We start from the raw sequence: 15,766 nt of genomic DNA on the forward strand, positions 1-15,766 counted from the left end.
CCAAAATACATTTACAGTATGTAATATGACCAAATGGCAAACAGTGGCAAGAACAGGAATTAATCCCTAATCCTATCATGTTATTGTTCCCAGAACAGACAATTTGCAATTTGGATATCTATTCACTTACTGTTCAGATAATATCTGTACAGCACATAGTGTAGGTTTACAAATACTGATAGAAACAAATGTCCTAGCCTTTCTGTGTGTATTTTATGAAAAAGTTATGTTATGCATTTGTATTAAAATTGTTATAGTGTAAATACTCAACGTCTGGTGAGAATTTGCAGAGTACTCTGGAAATCCCCCGTGCACAGTGATTGGCTGGAGCAGGTCGGGGTTTTGATGTAGCTAGCTTCGATAACCGCAGTCGACACATATCGAGCAGTCAGTACGGTGCAGTACCCGACTGAGAACAACCCAGACAACAGTGCAGAAATGAATATTTTCCATATCATCGTGGTGGTAAGTACCTGGGCGTAGCGATGTACAGTTTGTACAGTAGTTCGTAGAGCTAGAGTAGCTAGAGTTTTGACCATTTTAAATGTTGTAAAAACGACATACTTTCATGTACTTTGAAATATGTCAGGGTTCCTAGTGCAAATGCGATATACTGTAGTGTGTTATTACTGTTATGCTTGGTACAGGAGCGCGTTAGGTTTCTATGTGTTATTTTCTTTTTAAAAATCACTCACCAGTGTCTAGGTGGCAGGGGCAGTCAGGCGAGACACTGCAGTATGACGTTAATGTTTTTACTTTCGATTTCTCTGCACGCAGTCCAATTTACAGCTTTATTTTATGTTTATGTACAGCATGTAGTCGCTACTACTGCTAGATTGAGAATCTGGAGAAAAGTAGACGCTATTGAGACTTGGTTGTTGTGTTAGGGGTGTCACCTCACAAGAGAGGACCCAACTCCCACCTTCTCCAACCCATGCAGATGATGTGTCGTTATGGCGTAATAACAAATACAATTTGCTGTATTTTCGCTTTCTTTCTAACAGAAATACGACGCATTGTTTTAAGAACACAAATCCTCCTGGATATGCCTAGATGCTACTTTTATTGCATTGACCTATACTTTTACCAGTACTTTCCCCTTTGCTTGCATACAGTACGTATACGAATTATCGATATAATTTATAAATATAATTGAAGTAATGAAAAAAAAACGACAGACTTTATGCTTCAACTGTTTGTTTTTTTTACCGGTACGTGAAATAACGTTAAAATCCGAGACAGTTCTAATAAAACCGAAGAATCTGTGATATTTAGTAGTCGTACATGCCGTAAATTATCATCTTGTCAATTCTTTTGGTATATCTTGGGCATTCCAGTGATGTTTTTCTAACAGTTTTAAAGCATTTCTATGAAAAACAGTGCTTTTCAATTGAACTTCGGGGGGTATGTTGGGGACTTTTGGCTTAACAGCAGAGTTTTAGAGAGGGGACTTTCCGTAAAGGAAGCAAGTTTAACCGCTATGGCTTTATGTCTCTGGCCTTGAGAGATAAATCTCTTCATTTTTAAAACATTTAACTTCTGAATGTAAAATGAATAGTGACCCGTATAAAATACACTTTGCCCCCTTGCATGTGCAGCTGATCTTTCCGTTTCTTATTATTCAATGTTTCTTATTTATTTATTCCAAAAGAAAGTCTTGCAAAAATATTATTTAACGCATTGTATAGGGTGTGGTGTTGATTTCAAAATGTCAGATGTCTTTAAAATCATATCGATCAAATGAAAACGTTCTCCAAAACAGGACGACGGATAACTTTATATACAGTAGCTATTTATAAAGTTTACTGGTATCATATAATTTTGTTTGTGCTATCCGTGAATGCAACAGTTTCTATTATACAAACAGATGTCAGTATTTCTGCACTTGGTAGTTCAGTGTAATGCCCTCTGTTTATGTTAATCATTTTACATCTTGTGCATCAGACAATGTTTTACAATTTATGTTGACCAGGGTCACGGCTCTTACAACCAGCAGTTTTGCGGCGTTGTTGACACCTGCCGACCCCCATCGTTAATTTCACACGCTCTCTGCTATCTAGCTGAACAGAAATATACACTTCTGGCTGCTGATTTGTATTTAAGGTCTGTCTGACTAATACAACGATTGCGATATGAATGTGCACTCACTTTCAGAAGACAGACAATCACAAAGTCATTATTGTGTACACAATTATACAATCACACAGTTATTGCCATTTTTTCCCTTAAAATATCCCTGTATACAGGTACGGTATTTATAAAGAATAGATATGATCTTCTTCTATTTATTTAGAATTTTTTATTTAGAAAAAAGTAGGTTTTCTGTGCCGTTTCGGTCCTAGTAAAAGTTTCGGGTTTTCACACAACAGATGAGGTGTTATCGTTTTGATCTAACCACATATGAACACGTATGCCATGCAGGTGTTTTACAGTGAGGCTAGCTTGTTTCTTTGTGTGTTTTGTTTGAGGTTACTTTGGGAGGAACCTTAACGTTTAAGAACTGCTTTGTCACTAGTAGCAAAATAGACAAAACAAAAAGGCATACTGTATATCTGGGTCTGGAAACATTTTACTTCTTGAAAAAAAAACATCCTTAGATGTCGAAAACATTGTGCACATTATTTTATTTTTTGTGTGCACATTGTGTTTGAAATGGAAATAAGTTACAGCATATATTTTTAATGCACAATACAGGTAACAAAATATTGTGTATTGTGTATTAACACAGTACAAAGTTGATCACATCACCACATCTGGTTTAAATATTTGGATATAATTTTAAATACCACTTAGAAAATGTCACTATACAGCAATGCTCTCCAACCTTGGTCCCAAAGAGCTTCAATCCAGTTGATTTTGTACAGTACCTGTTTCTAAAGCTTGGGAAAGCCCACTAATTCTTGGCCATATAAACACGTACAGTATACAGTTCAATTAAGATAATTTTGTTTGTCAGAGGTCTGAGGGGTACTTAGAATTGTTTTTCAACAGGTGATTAGTAAATTAATTTAGCAAATCCCTTCCTGCTTAATTATTCACAATGAAGTTGCTCAGAGACTTTAGAAATAATTGTAACTGTAGGGTCCATGTGATGGTTGTTAACATTCTGCCGGTACAGAATGGAACAGGATGGAGACGAATATTCTTCACACTTGTTCTCCCTTTCTCATGTCTTGATCTCCACATTTCCTCGTCACGTTCTCCCCCCATAACTAATCAGAAGGCACAGAGTCACAGTACCGTAAACCTAGCCACCAACTGAACCAAAGGACTCCACACGACTCAAAAACACTACAAACTGCTCAACGGAAGAAAACGCAAATAGGACCTAAGGTTACATCATGATTTCATGACCATGCATGAAACCTGCTGCATTGGGGTTTTCCAGGACCTGGGTTTCCCAACGGGCCTCATATCAGTTACTATAGGCATGTTGTGACAGAAAGAGCCTTGCATTCATCCATCCTTAATCAGAAGGCAACTCGCTTCCTGTAAGTGATGCAGCAACCTGGAGCCTATCCTAGAAGCACAGGCACAAGAAAGGACTAGGAGTACCAGTCCATAGTAGGGAGTGGGATGCATATCTTTAGAAGCTGGGACTAAACTGGTTCAAACCCATGCAGACATGGAGAGCAGTTCAAACTCCACACAGAAGGTGCTGCAGTCTAGAAGTGAACAAAGAGCTCGTGAATTGTGAAACAGCAACACAGACCACAATGACACCATGCCTCCAAGAGCTTTGCGTGAAACCCCCTCTGCTGGAATAGGTGAATGCATCTTTATGTTTACCGAGCTTGCACTGGTCTGAACAGCATCACTACTTCTGTCCTGAGAACAGTCTGCTGGAATATACTAGCAAAAGAATACAAAATCAAACTCCTAGCATGTACTGTAGCTGCTGAATACAGTAGAACCTATAAAAAAATATATATTCTGGTTAGATCTAGTTTGTTTATATAGTGCAACAACAATGTATTTTAATGTTTTCTAACAATTAGCACCAGTTCCAATTTATCTGTCAATTAATGCTAAACTTACAGTATGTACTGTATTGATTTGTTTAAATTTAGAGGCAAGATTAAAAATATCCTTTAAATAGTTCATCTGAACCCCAACCTAGTCACCTTTTCATGATGGAGAAAAAAATATACATCTATTATACATCTTGGTCTTTAAAATCAGCTATTAGGGTGGAGCAGTATCCCTTTATCACTTTTACAGAATGCATTTACTGATTTCTTAGATCTTTGTTTCACCCCAGTTGTATGTGCTATTTTAAAAGGGGAAAACTTGGAAGTTTTTCAGGAGATCATTAAAAAACTTTCGGGCCTGCCTTGGATATGTTAGGCCTGGAGATTGGAAGGATTTGTTATTTTTTCATTTATCTAGTCAGACAAAATCTGTCTATCTAGTGCTACATCTTCTGAAAAGGTTTAGGGTTCACACTGCGAGCCTATTAATCATTATCTTAATATAAACTATAAACTATAAATATAAAGAGAGACATTTACCTATAAAGCATTAAGAACTGTGAAAAAGCTGTTTAATAGAAAGCTTAATATTACACTTTCATTCACCTCTTTGGTTTGTTGTACAGAATTCATATCATCCTTTACAGGAGTTTAGGAAAGTCACAAAATTATGTACAATAACTCGAGTCTGTTCAGGATGAAAAACCTAGCAATTCAAAGGTTTGCAAGCAGCCTTAGTGCAGCTCATTAACAAGCCACTTGTTTGTAATATTGGAGTTTATTATATTGGAGTTAGTGATTAGCACTACTGCCTCATAGGGCCTCAGTTGATGGCTGGGAAGTCTGTCTTTGCAGAGTTTAAGTTCTGCCCATGCTCACATGGGTGCAGGTTAGAACTTTGTGATGAATTTCATTGGATTTTCATACTTGGGGTTGCTTTCTGTACAACCAGTTCTGGTTATAGGAATATATAGAACTTTATATTTCAGTATTTGAAATAGAAGCAGATAAGTCTGATGGGTCAGAAAGCCTTCTTAATCAATGGTCTTTGTGCAGTTAGACATCATACCTCTTAATGATGTTCTGAAAAAACAGTTTTGTTGCTATGACATAAACTACTAGCATTGCTTTATATTAAATAAAGCATCTTATATGGTAATACTTCATTATACTGCAGTGATCCTTATGTTGATGTTCAATTTGAAGCATAGGATGCCAGGCAGGACTAAGAGCACGTGACTGCTTTCCAACAGACAGAACAGTAGTGTATTGCAGAGCCACAGAGAATGGAACAGTTAGATACAGCCAATCATACCTGGCAAGTCTGAGAAATACATAAAACACATGCATTAGACATAAAATCAGAAAAAATACATTTCGTACTTATTACTATGAGGGATTGCTTCTGGTTAATTTCATTGCTTGTTTTTAGGTGTCCTTGATTGCCACTGTTTTGACCTGCGATGAGACAACGAACTATATGAAGAATGGAGAATGCTGTAAAAAATGTGAGCCAGGTGAGGTTTAGTTGTACATCCAAAGCTTTTATACGTGGTGCATGCAAAATGTTATTTGCAGCACAATTTATTACTTGCAACAAAGTTTAACACATCATTTTGAAAGGTGCATGGTGGCAGCACAACTGAACTCAAACGGTATAAAAGCAATCAAGAATTGAGTAGTTTTAGGTTATTTTCTTGCTTAACCAGGTAGATAGTGAGGGTCAACAATGTGGCGATAACTAAGAGTACAAATAACTATAAAAGTGTCTGCATCATCTTGCATGTACAGTATACTGTACTTTATTCTTTACAATAGTGAATTTGCATCTTAAAATGCATTTTTGCAAGTGTTAATATGCTTTGAGATACAGTGCACATAACAAATAGTGCTGGGGAAGGGAGCTGTGGACGTGAATTGAAAGACGAACAAAGAACAGAACTGGAAGAAAATGGCTCATGTTCACAAATATGGTTAATAATGATCAGTTATACTATCACTACAATCTTTAGTACAGTTCACGATGAAAGTCAGTTTGACTTTGCCAATAAGAGTGTGTGATACTCTTAGTGCAAGTTAAGAACTTCCATTTACTGGAAGAAACATGATCTACAAACACTAGTAGATTACAAACATCTAAGAATATTTTCAGTTTTTAAGCATCACTTTATACATATTTAGTGCTGCAATGAGATTTAAATCACATTATTTATATTAACATAATGATTAAGTATTTTTCATTTGGACATTTTATACTTACATTTAAAAAATGTAACATATTTTCTTCCTTGTGTGTATTAATAAAAGGGTTGGCAGGGTTGTCATTACCAGATATTGCAGTTTCGGCTGCCAGTCTTTTAAAGACTTGTTCTCTAGCTTGCATTTTTTGTACTCATGCATTCATGCAATGGCTTTGCATGAGACACTAAATTTAGGAAATTAATTCCCAGTTCCCTCTTTTCAACTTTGCTTGACTCCTAGATACAGTACCTTGAACATGGACAATTCTAGTGCTTTATAATATTAATATTTCTTTATAATATATTTTACAAAATGCTTTAATTAAGTAATATATCATGTGTACTGTAGGTCTTGTCAACAGTATTCTGTTTTTCAAAATGTTTTTAGTTGGCTTAATTGTCATCCATTAATAAAACCTGTTACATGGGAAGCATCCTTCTCAGTCGATCATTTCAAGCCTTTCAGACTTTTTTTATTTTAAATTGTGTATAGCCTTCAAAAACATATGTATCTAAATTAATAAAATATCCAGTACAGCTAAGATGGATATACACACCAGTAGTTTTTCCTGTGATGAGACGCTCTTGTCCATTATGTTACTGTACACTATTAGAGAAAAAGATTAATGTTAATAATGATTCTTGCTCTGTAGAAATACGATACCTGAAAATAACTGACCTAGTTCTCTTCATATCAAATGTATTCTGTTCAAATGACCTATGTGCATTTCTGTATGTCAGGAACGAAGATGAAAGATGAATTCCAACCGTGTGATAAACCGAAGTGCGATCCATGTGGGGATGGTGAATATATGCCCAACTACAACAGTGACACAAAATGCAAAATTCAGCCTAACTGTGATGGAAGTAGGTTTTCATTTCACGCTATAAGTCGAATAAGACGAGTTAATAGAATTCTCGTGTTTGGTCTCCAGATGATGCTTTCTGTTGGTTTGTTATTAACATCCATACACGGCTTGCATGTGCAGATCTGAACTTCATCATTGAGGATCCTGGAAGCAAGACGGAGGTTGGAAAATGTGTGTGCAAGGAGGGCTATCATTGCAGCAGTGAGGACTGTGTGACCTGTGCTAAGCACACAGAATGCGAAGTGGGAGAAGGAGTTCAAAGACCAGGTAAACCTTAATCTCCGGTTTGACATAGTAGACTACAGATTTTTGTTTATTCTATTAACCCAAGGGCAAAGTGTTTCAAATAATCTTCAGTGAGTCTAACAGTATGTCATTGTGTTTATTTCTATATATGTTGAGATAAATGAACTACATTTCCTTGCACGTGTTTCACTTCTCAGCTTTTGCAGAACTCAAAAAGGATCAATGCAATATCAATAATTTTGATATTTGTTTTATTTCATACTGTAAATTCGTATCAACCTAAGCAATACTGCACAGGAAAACAAAGCTGTAGATAAAGAAAAAAAAACATATGTGAAGATTACGGAGATATACTATATCATTGCATGTTCTACTGTGGATTTGTGCCTGGGGCTAAACTCAGTCTGCCAGATTTGTTTCTTTCTCTGCTTGTTGTGTTACGATTATTACTAATTGATTATTTGTCTGCTGCTTTTATTGGAAGAGAGTTACATTTCTACCCCTTTGCACAGCAGGGTGTATCTGTCAAGCAATCAGAGTGAGGTGGTCAAGGACACAAAAGCAGTGACCCACAAACTTCCAGTTCTCAGTCTAGAGTCCCAACCACTACGGCACTGCTGACTAACTTGAACAGTGGTAACCAGTTTCTGCAGGCCTGAATACAGGAAAAAGAATGATGTTTGATCTGTCTCTACAGGTACAAAGGACAGAGACACTGAGTGTGAGTCCTGCCTCAATGAAAGCTTCTCTAACATCACTTCTGCAGTGGAGAAATGTCTCAAATGGACAGAGTAAGAAACTGAGAATTTTCTTACTCTGGAGAGTAATGGAGAAAACAAAAAAGCAGAAGTTCTGAGCAGTCTTCCTTCCTTTGTAACTTAATCATGACTTCTGCTATCCCATTTTTATACTGAATGAAATATGTAAAATATGAACTCAGCAAAATTATCTAATTATAAATATAGTTCCTTGGTATGCTGATTGTTTTCGGAATAAATGGCTGTGTATAAAATAACATACTTAGGGTTAAAGGGGCATTCTTCATTTTTAGTATCATGTGCTGCTATGTACTGTATTATTATATAGTATTATAGTATAATATACTGTATATATACAGTAGTACTGTATGTGTGTTATTTTCTATAATGCAAGGATGCTTAACACGACTTTATTTTCTCTTGATTTAATCCACAGCTCAGATATGGCACACATTGCCATTTTAAACAGAACCTAAGTAAATAATCATAACATATTTCTTTTAATTTAAATAGCAAAACTGTCTTGCTGTCTTAAATCCATTACTTTCATATACTGTAGAACTAACTTACATGTCCAGAAATATTAAAAGGCAGATCTCTGTGTTGCATACCTCTCAGGTGTACTTACTATTATAGACAGTGTTTATGCATTTTCTATGAAGAACTATAGGGCTGTTTGTAATGACACTGATTACTCACACATATTTTTCCTATCTACATTAAGGTGTACAGGGGACTCAGTAGAAATAAAAGCAGGAACCCCCATATCCGACAGAGTTTGTGGTGAGTATGATTATGAACCTCCTGCAAGAATGAAAGAATACTCTTTTGCCAATCCAGTCTTTTTTTAGGAAATTGGTGGCTACTTAAGTCTTGTAAATCATGCTAATTTCCACACTCAGGTCTAGTCAAAGAGCACCTTTTGTGACATTTGACTGCCTGATACACCAAAGTTGTGCAGTCATTTGGGATAGGAAGAACTGCTTTATAGAATTCACATCGTGCATGAAAAGACCCCCTTCCCTCACTATTTGCAATGAGATGAGAGGCTGCTGCATGAGTGAAGATGGGGTGGAGGGAGGGAAGTACTGTACAGTGATGAGGAAGGGGAGAGGGCTGGTGTTACTGGATTTAAATTTTATTAGCCGTGGCTAAGGTTTTTACCTTTGCTCTCACACTTCAGTTGTTAATGCATTTCGTTCAGGCATTCTTTCATCAATCCTCACAAATACACAACTCATAAGTTTGGTTCTAACTTTGTACCGGTCTTAAACAACATAGGCATGCAAGAGGCTCAACGAGTAAAAGTACCAGCTTAGCAGAAGTGGGGCCCTTAGTTCTAGAAAATGCCCGTCTGCCCCTGAGCAGTGCGATCGACCAGCAGGATTGGCTACTGTAGGTTTGATTGAGCAAGATATCCTCACCTTGCTTTGTTACATTGACTTGTAAGACGGACTAAGTGTCCAGGAGAATGCAGATATGTCAATGAGAGATACATCACTCATCAAAATGATGCTAAATCTGTATTGGGTACTGTAGATCTTCCATAGTGTCAAATGGCAAATCAATTAACAGTAGTCATGTCATGATGTGCACTAGTATTACAGTAGCTCCCTTCTAGTACTGTTTTTGGGGGTAAAAAAGTGAACATTTCAAAATGAGAGGGCATAAAAGGGAAATATAATGGGTGATTCCATTTTTAAATATCCGATAAGAGTAAATGAAAGCTGTCCTTCATAAGAGGTAGCTCGGCCCCAGGGATATTTTTAACTTTCCAGTGTTGCACTGCTGTCTGGTTTTAATAGCTGTCATGAGTTTTGATGTTCAGTCCTCTTCAGAGGAAGTGAGGTCTACAGAGTAAACATGTGAACAGGAACCTGGAAAGTTAAACGATGGTGGGCGGCTAGATTCACTTCCATTTTTCTGTGAAGAGTTATTTAAAAAAAGAAAGAAACGAAACAGTGACGAACCAAGGTTTTCCTTATGGGAATACAAGTTCTTCAGCTATTGCTCATTGCTAAGCCTCTCACACATGACTGACTTTCCTTCCTGTTTGAAATATGTTAAGATGATTAGATTCAGTATCATGATTCTTGGGCCAGCTCTTTCCTGAAACAAGACTTCTTTCGCTGTCTACTCCAGGATTCTGAGGAAGCAGGATTTAGAATAGAATTTGACCTTTGGGCTTTTCCCCTTAATTAAAAGACTATGTGCATGTTAATATCCTTAACAGTTATGTACTGTATACCGGGTTCTCTTTTGCTGTTTGACTAAGTGTTTTTTTAGTTGTGTTAATTTTCTGTCCATTAACAAAATATTCTGTTACATGGGAAGCATCTTTCTTAGTTGATCATTTCAAACCAATTAAGAGTTCAGACACGGGAGCTCTGAACTACCATTTTTGCTGTGATTGTAATTTTGAACATTCTTCAAAAACTCTGACAAAAAGTAAAATAACAATGAATCCAGTAAAGCTGAGATTGATATGCATGACACTTTTGTCTCTGTATCTTTTAGGTTGGAGTCACAGAAGAGCTGTTTCAATTATAATACCAATTATATTACTTCTTGTTGCTGGAGCAATAATGGTGTATCTGCTAAAAAATGGTAATAACCCTTACTGTTACTATATGACTTTGGGTCTATAGACAACCATTTTAAAAGTAGTATAGAAATTGATGACAACAGAAGTGCAGGTATTCTTTATCATTTGGCCTTTGTATGGCAAATATTAGTTAAAACTTTAGCTTACAGTAAATTGGATTTATGTCTCCTGCTACAGAGGTCCTTCATTAACTTTAATCATTGTATTGTAGAGAGTCCTTCATTACCTACATTTCCTATGTTGTACAGTACAAACTTAGAATTAAGTTTAGTAAATAGAAAATTTGACCTTTATATACAACTCCTTTAAAGTCTCTTTTTTATGTATCAATGTCAAAAATTTACTTTTTTGATAGTTTAAATTTGTGCTACCTTAATTGGCCACATCAGTGCCGTAACATTCATGAGCTTTAATACCAGGAACATACAATGAAAGCATGGCAGTGTGCTCTATTATATGATGTTTGAAAATGCTTTTAGCTCTCCAGCTACAGGCAGTCTTCACCTTGTCACTTAAGTTACATGCGCAAAATACCTTTGATTAAAGTAAAATACATCTAAATTCATTTATGTGTTATCTCAATCTTTCTTTGTTGCTTCTTTGATGTTGTTTCAGGTCATCTAAGAAAGTTATATGAAACGGTAAGAGTCTTTTTTATTTCTTTAGGAGTTTGGAAAGAAATGTGAGGCAAGAAAATGGAATGATAACTTACCGGATATTGTAGGTCAATATGCAAATGTTACCTTTTAACTTCAATGGTTTTCAGTACCATACAACTTACTTACTGTGTATTATATTGGTATTATACAACTGACTTATATTAAGCCTAAATAAATTCTACTACTTTTTATTTCAAAATACTGTATTTAACAATGCTGTATTTAAAAAAAATGAAAAAATAAAAAACCCAAAGCTATACCAGAGAAGTACAAAAAACTGAGCTAGAAATTATATAGAAGCCCCGTACATTTTCATAAAACAATAATAAGTTTTCAGTTGGTTTACTTAATATTAGTAGACAAAGTAAAATATTTCTGATGCTATGGAAGCATGCAAGAATAAGTAAATATAATATGTTTGGTTCTAAACAAAGTCAAATCTAATATACACGTATAACAAAAATGACAGTTGGTCTAAGAAGCTTAATATTAGATACTACTAGCAGATGCAAGTAGCACTTAAATGAAAAGCCAGAAACCAGTATTTTGAACTTTACAAATAAAAAAATGATCAACACTGCTGTAATTGTTTTCGGATTTTTCAGTGAGCAATCGCAGAGCATCATTCACTTACAGTATATACTGTTAACAGCTTCAGAAAATAGTGTTTGGTACATGGTAATCCTTTTAAGTGCCAAACTGATTTGCTTATACACTGTTCTGTTGATTTTTGACTTAATTTAGAAATGCCGTCACCATCATGAGCACCTTGAGCCAGCAGATCACTTTTTGCCAGAAACTCCTGATACCGACGCCCGCTCACCTGTTCAGGAGGACCTTCCACAGAGTCCACAGATGACAGAAAACCACAGGCTTGTGGCTCAGGAGCAAGGCAAGGATGCAAATCTGTCTCAGCAGGTTTCACAGAACACTCAATGTTGAAAAAAGAACATCTGTATGGAATGACATTGAATCCCGAGATGAGAGTGAAATGCACCTTTTCATCTGTGCTGTGTGTGGGATGTATTTGTGGACTGCACAAATATATGGCTGAAGATAATCTATCCTACCATGCAAGGTGTACTGTAAGTCTGAATCTCTGTTTTAGGGGAACAGGTTGCAAGCATTAATTGTAGTTTTGGGGGGATATCCTACATTTTTAGGGTGGATCAACATTCATTTTGAAAGTTCAATGAATGTCTGAGAGGATGGAGGAATAAAGACCCACAAAACCTAATTTTACCTGTAGCAGTATTTTGTAAATGCCACAGAAAATACTGTGTACCATTGTAAAAGAAAAGAGTCTGAAGGCATATTGGCTTGTGTTTAGTTCTCAAGATACCCTTCCTTTATCTGTTCACATTAGCCGTTTACACTACTGCTTGCATGCTTGCATGTAATATGGCATAGATTTTTTTGTTCAGTGGCTAGTGGTTGTTGCATAGAAAATGAGTGAACACTAGCAGAATAAGAATCTCGTAATAACTGAACCACATTGTTGTGGCGTTGCATCCGAATTCAGTAAGACTCATTTCAAGCTAGCAAGGCTTGGTGGAATGTAAAACATCGAACTGGGAAGAATGTAACAAAAAATTGTAAAAAACAAATAAAATGTTGTTGGATGGCAACATTATGTAATGTGTTTAAAGCTTTTGTAATAGCTTTGACATAATCTATCGGACTTGCTTTCCAGACCAATCTGAGCAAAAAGAGAACCTGATGTTTTTCACTATGTGAAAGAAAATTCTTCAGATGTTCTGAGATTTGATGATGGATTGCTTCTGAGTTTTTTCTAATTTTCATTCCACACAAAATGGACAGCCCCAATTATAGTAATATAATCCGTAAAATACATATATAACTTGTTTGTAATTGAACAGGATCTAAGGCAAAAATGACTTTTGTTGTATACCTATGAATTAATGTTTAATGATTTATTATTCGAACTATCAAGTAAGCTGGGCAGCTGTCAGTTTTTTTTTCTGAAAAAATAATTACGTTTTTTAAGTGCTCAGCGTAATTACAGCATTAGAAGGTCTTTATTAATAAAGCAACTGGTCCAGCACAGTTCATCTGTACATTTCAGGTAGTATCATAACTGTGTAGGTATACACTTTTGTTGTTAAAATTCTATAACTGTTTTTGTGAAGTTGAGCTGTCAGAAGTGCACAACAGCTTTCTAGACATTACAATAGTGAATTCAGTTATTGCTTTCTCGACAGTGCATCCTTTGCTATGGATTCCAATTCTTTTTGATACTGACAGGTAGAAGAAGAAATTAAATGTGTTGAATTCTGTGGCACATTACTTCACCCAAGTACAGTACTTACATTCAATGTATTACTGTATTACTTCTTTTGTACAGCTATTAGTGTTTTGTCTCACCTATGAAACATTAAAAGTTTAAATCTATTTTGGATTCAGTGATTTTCTTATTCAAAATTCATAGACAATCAACTTTAACCTCCTTTATTTTCTGATACGTAATGGTGATCTTGGCTCTCTTTTACAGTTACTTGTGTTTTTTTAGCTTCACAGTGTTGTACTGCAACACTCACTTGATGAAATGCAGTGGTCTTGAGACAGGAGGCCAAATCCACTTTCAGGAGCAGAAGCTGGGCAGGCAGTGCACAGGCAGGCTGAAATGAAACCATAACACAGTCCGAAATTGTAGTCACACAGGCAGGAGTCCGAAAGGAGAGCAAAAAGGATGATCCAAAGGGGTAGTCTCACTTCACTGTAGCGAAGTGAGCAAGGGTTCAAGCTGGATAAAAGAAGAAGGAAAGTACAGAGGATGATCCATAAGAGAAGTCATGGAAACTGGTTTCATTTTAAAATATCAAACTGACAATTATAATAACAGACAATTTCTAAGAGCAGTTTAAAAGTTTAAATGTAATGCACACCTTCACTGAGCACACAGACCCCTTTGATACAATTTCAATGTGCCTTTTCAAAAGCTTTGAACATCTAAAATGCAATACAACATCAGAAAGTGCTGCATATTAATAGTAAGAATAGGGTGACGAGTGCTAGTATTTAAAGTGTTATGATACAGTATAGTGCTCTGTGAATTATTGAGCCATGGGCAGAAACATTCTCTTCAGAATTTAAATTCTCTTCTTTGGAATCATTTAACACTTACACTAATTATACATGCACAAATATTGGGAATTTTGTAATTGGAAGTATTAGGAAAGGAAGATAATCAGGACCCATTATGTGTAGTTTACCTAGATTTTTTACTAAATTTGACCTAATATGCAAGATTTGAGGAGTACTAACATTACATCTCATCTTGTAATATTTTAACATTTATACAGCTTAGTGCAATGGGAATTAGATATGTAAACTATTCCAAAATACTTAATTTTTGCCTAAGAAGATGTTTGTTAAGCATTAACAAGTGATTTGAGATATCACGTTTGTTTGGGGATAGAATTATGACGTCCTAAACTGTTATTATAACTTTGTGGAATACTGCAGTCTACCATCCAAAATACTTGTGCCAGCTATCTATGAGAGGTTTAAAAAAGAAGTGGATAATTTGACTTCACACCTTTTACAGTTGCATAATAACAGTTTTCAGCAGAGGTGGATATATAAAATATTTACAGAGAGTGAAACTTCTGTAACCTCTGTTTGAAACTTTCAAACCCTTATATACAGTATGTTAATGGTCAAATTGTCATTAAGAAAGCTGCAACAAAGATTGTAGGTTTAAACAGATTTAGAGAAATACTATTTTTCTTTGTCAATAATTTAGTAAATTATTTTTACTTTGAATTAATATTATGATTTTAACTCTACTTCATCAAATACACATTAAGGATCAATTTTTTAGAGCCTGGGATATATAATGAGCACATACTGTATATTATGTTTTTATTGTTAGTTGTATGGCACCCTCTATTGGAATAAGAGAGTTACTTACTACTTTGTTCCTCTGTTGTCAATTCCATGCAAAACACTATAATTTTTAAGGATTGGATTGTATACTGTATATTTTAGATTATTTTCTGAATGCATAAAGTGGTGCTGTACGTAGTGTATTTACTGTATCCTTTAAACAAATCAATTTATCTTTATAATTAAAAAAGCTCCTAAATGCACTTGTCTTCAGTTAAACCCCTGTTGAGAAAACAGAAATAAGGTATCACAGCACAGAAAAGAAGAGGCGTGAATGGTGATGAGGAATGTATTGTATTCATGTACAGTGTTGTAGTGTGTATAACCCCCAGAAAAGTGCACATTTCTTTAAAAGAATGTGTGATGTGTTGGACAAACCTGCCCATTACTTCAGTTGAAACAGATTCTGCTGGCTCTTTACTAACATGGTACAGTATATGGGATTCTTGAATCAAAAACCTACTAGAAAGCAAACAAGCAAGCAAAATAAGCAGAATGGCATCCTATCA

General features: G+C 35.6%; 2 protein-coding genes across 3 annotated transcripts in view; one reads left to right on the forward strand and one right to left on the reverse strand.

Annotated features, from left to right (window-relative positions):
- Window positions 1–862, reverse strand: part of LOC148648104 (uncharacterized) — a 58,025-nt gene extending 57,163 nt beyond the window's left edge. Inside the window, exon 1 of the mRNA XM_088608463.1 lies at window positions 696–862. The gene's annotated coding sequence lies outside the window, so the exon portion shown is untranslated. The remainder of the gene's footprint in view (window positions 1–695) is intronic.
- cd40 (CD40 molecule, TNF receptor superfamily member 5) lies at window positions 309–13,760 on the forward strand. Of its 2 annotated transcripts, none has more exons than XM_088608465.1 (9): window positions 309–465; window positions 5,404–5,488; window positions 6,953–7,078; window positions 7,201–7,347; window positions 8,024–8,117; window positions 8,809–8,867; window positions 10,602–10,691; window positions 11,305–11,330; window positions 12,093–13,760. In XM_088608465.1, exons 1-9 carry the CDS (start codon window positions 439–441, stop codon window positions 12,288–12,290), a joined length of 852 nt encoding a protein of 283 aa, XP_088464591.1. In that variant the 5' UTR covers window positions 309–438; the 3' UTR covers window positions 12,291–13,760. The 2 variants fall into 2 exon arrangements, with proteins under 2 accessions (XP_088464591.1, XP_088464592.1); XM_088608466.1 differs by having other exon boundaries at window positions 397–465; window positions 5,404–5,479.
- Window positions 13,761–15,766: the final 2,006 nt, after the last annotated feature.

The sequence above is a fragment of the Lepisosteus platostomus genome, chromosome 15 (assembly GCF_059453375.1).
Source record: "Lepisosteus platostomus isolate fLepPlt1 chromosome 15, fLepPlt1.hap1, whole genome shotgun sequence".
Lineage (NCBI taxonomy): Eukaryota > Metazoa > Chordata > Actinopteri > Semionotiformes > Lepisosteidae > Lepisosteus > Lepisosteus platostomus.

Bases quoted from the DNA above. Each gene is read 5' to 3' on its own strand.
- cd40 (XM_088608465.1), top strand. From the start codon at position 439: ATGAATATTTTCCATATCATCGTGGTG. The intron at 5,489-6,952 runs GTGAGGTTTAGT...TCTGTATGTCAG, and splicing joins CTGTAAAAAATGTGAGCCAG to GAACGAAGATGAAAGATGAA. The intron at 7,348-8,023 runs GTAAACCTTAAT...CTGTCTCTACAG, and splicing joins AGAAGGAGTTCAAAGACCAG to GTACAAAGGACAGAGACACT.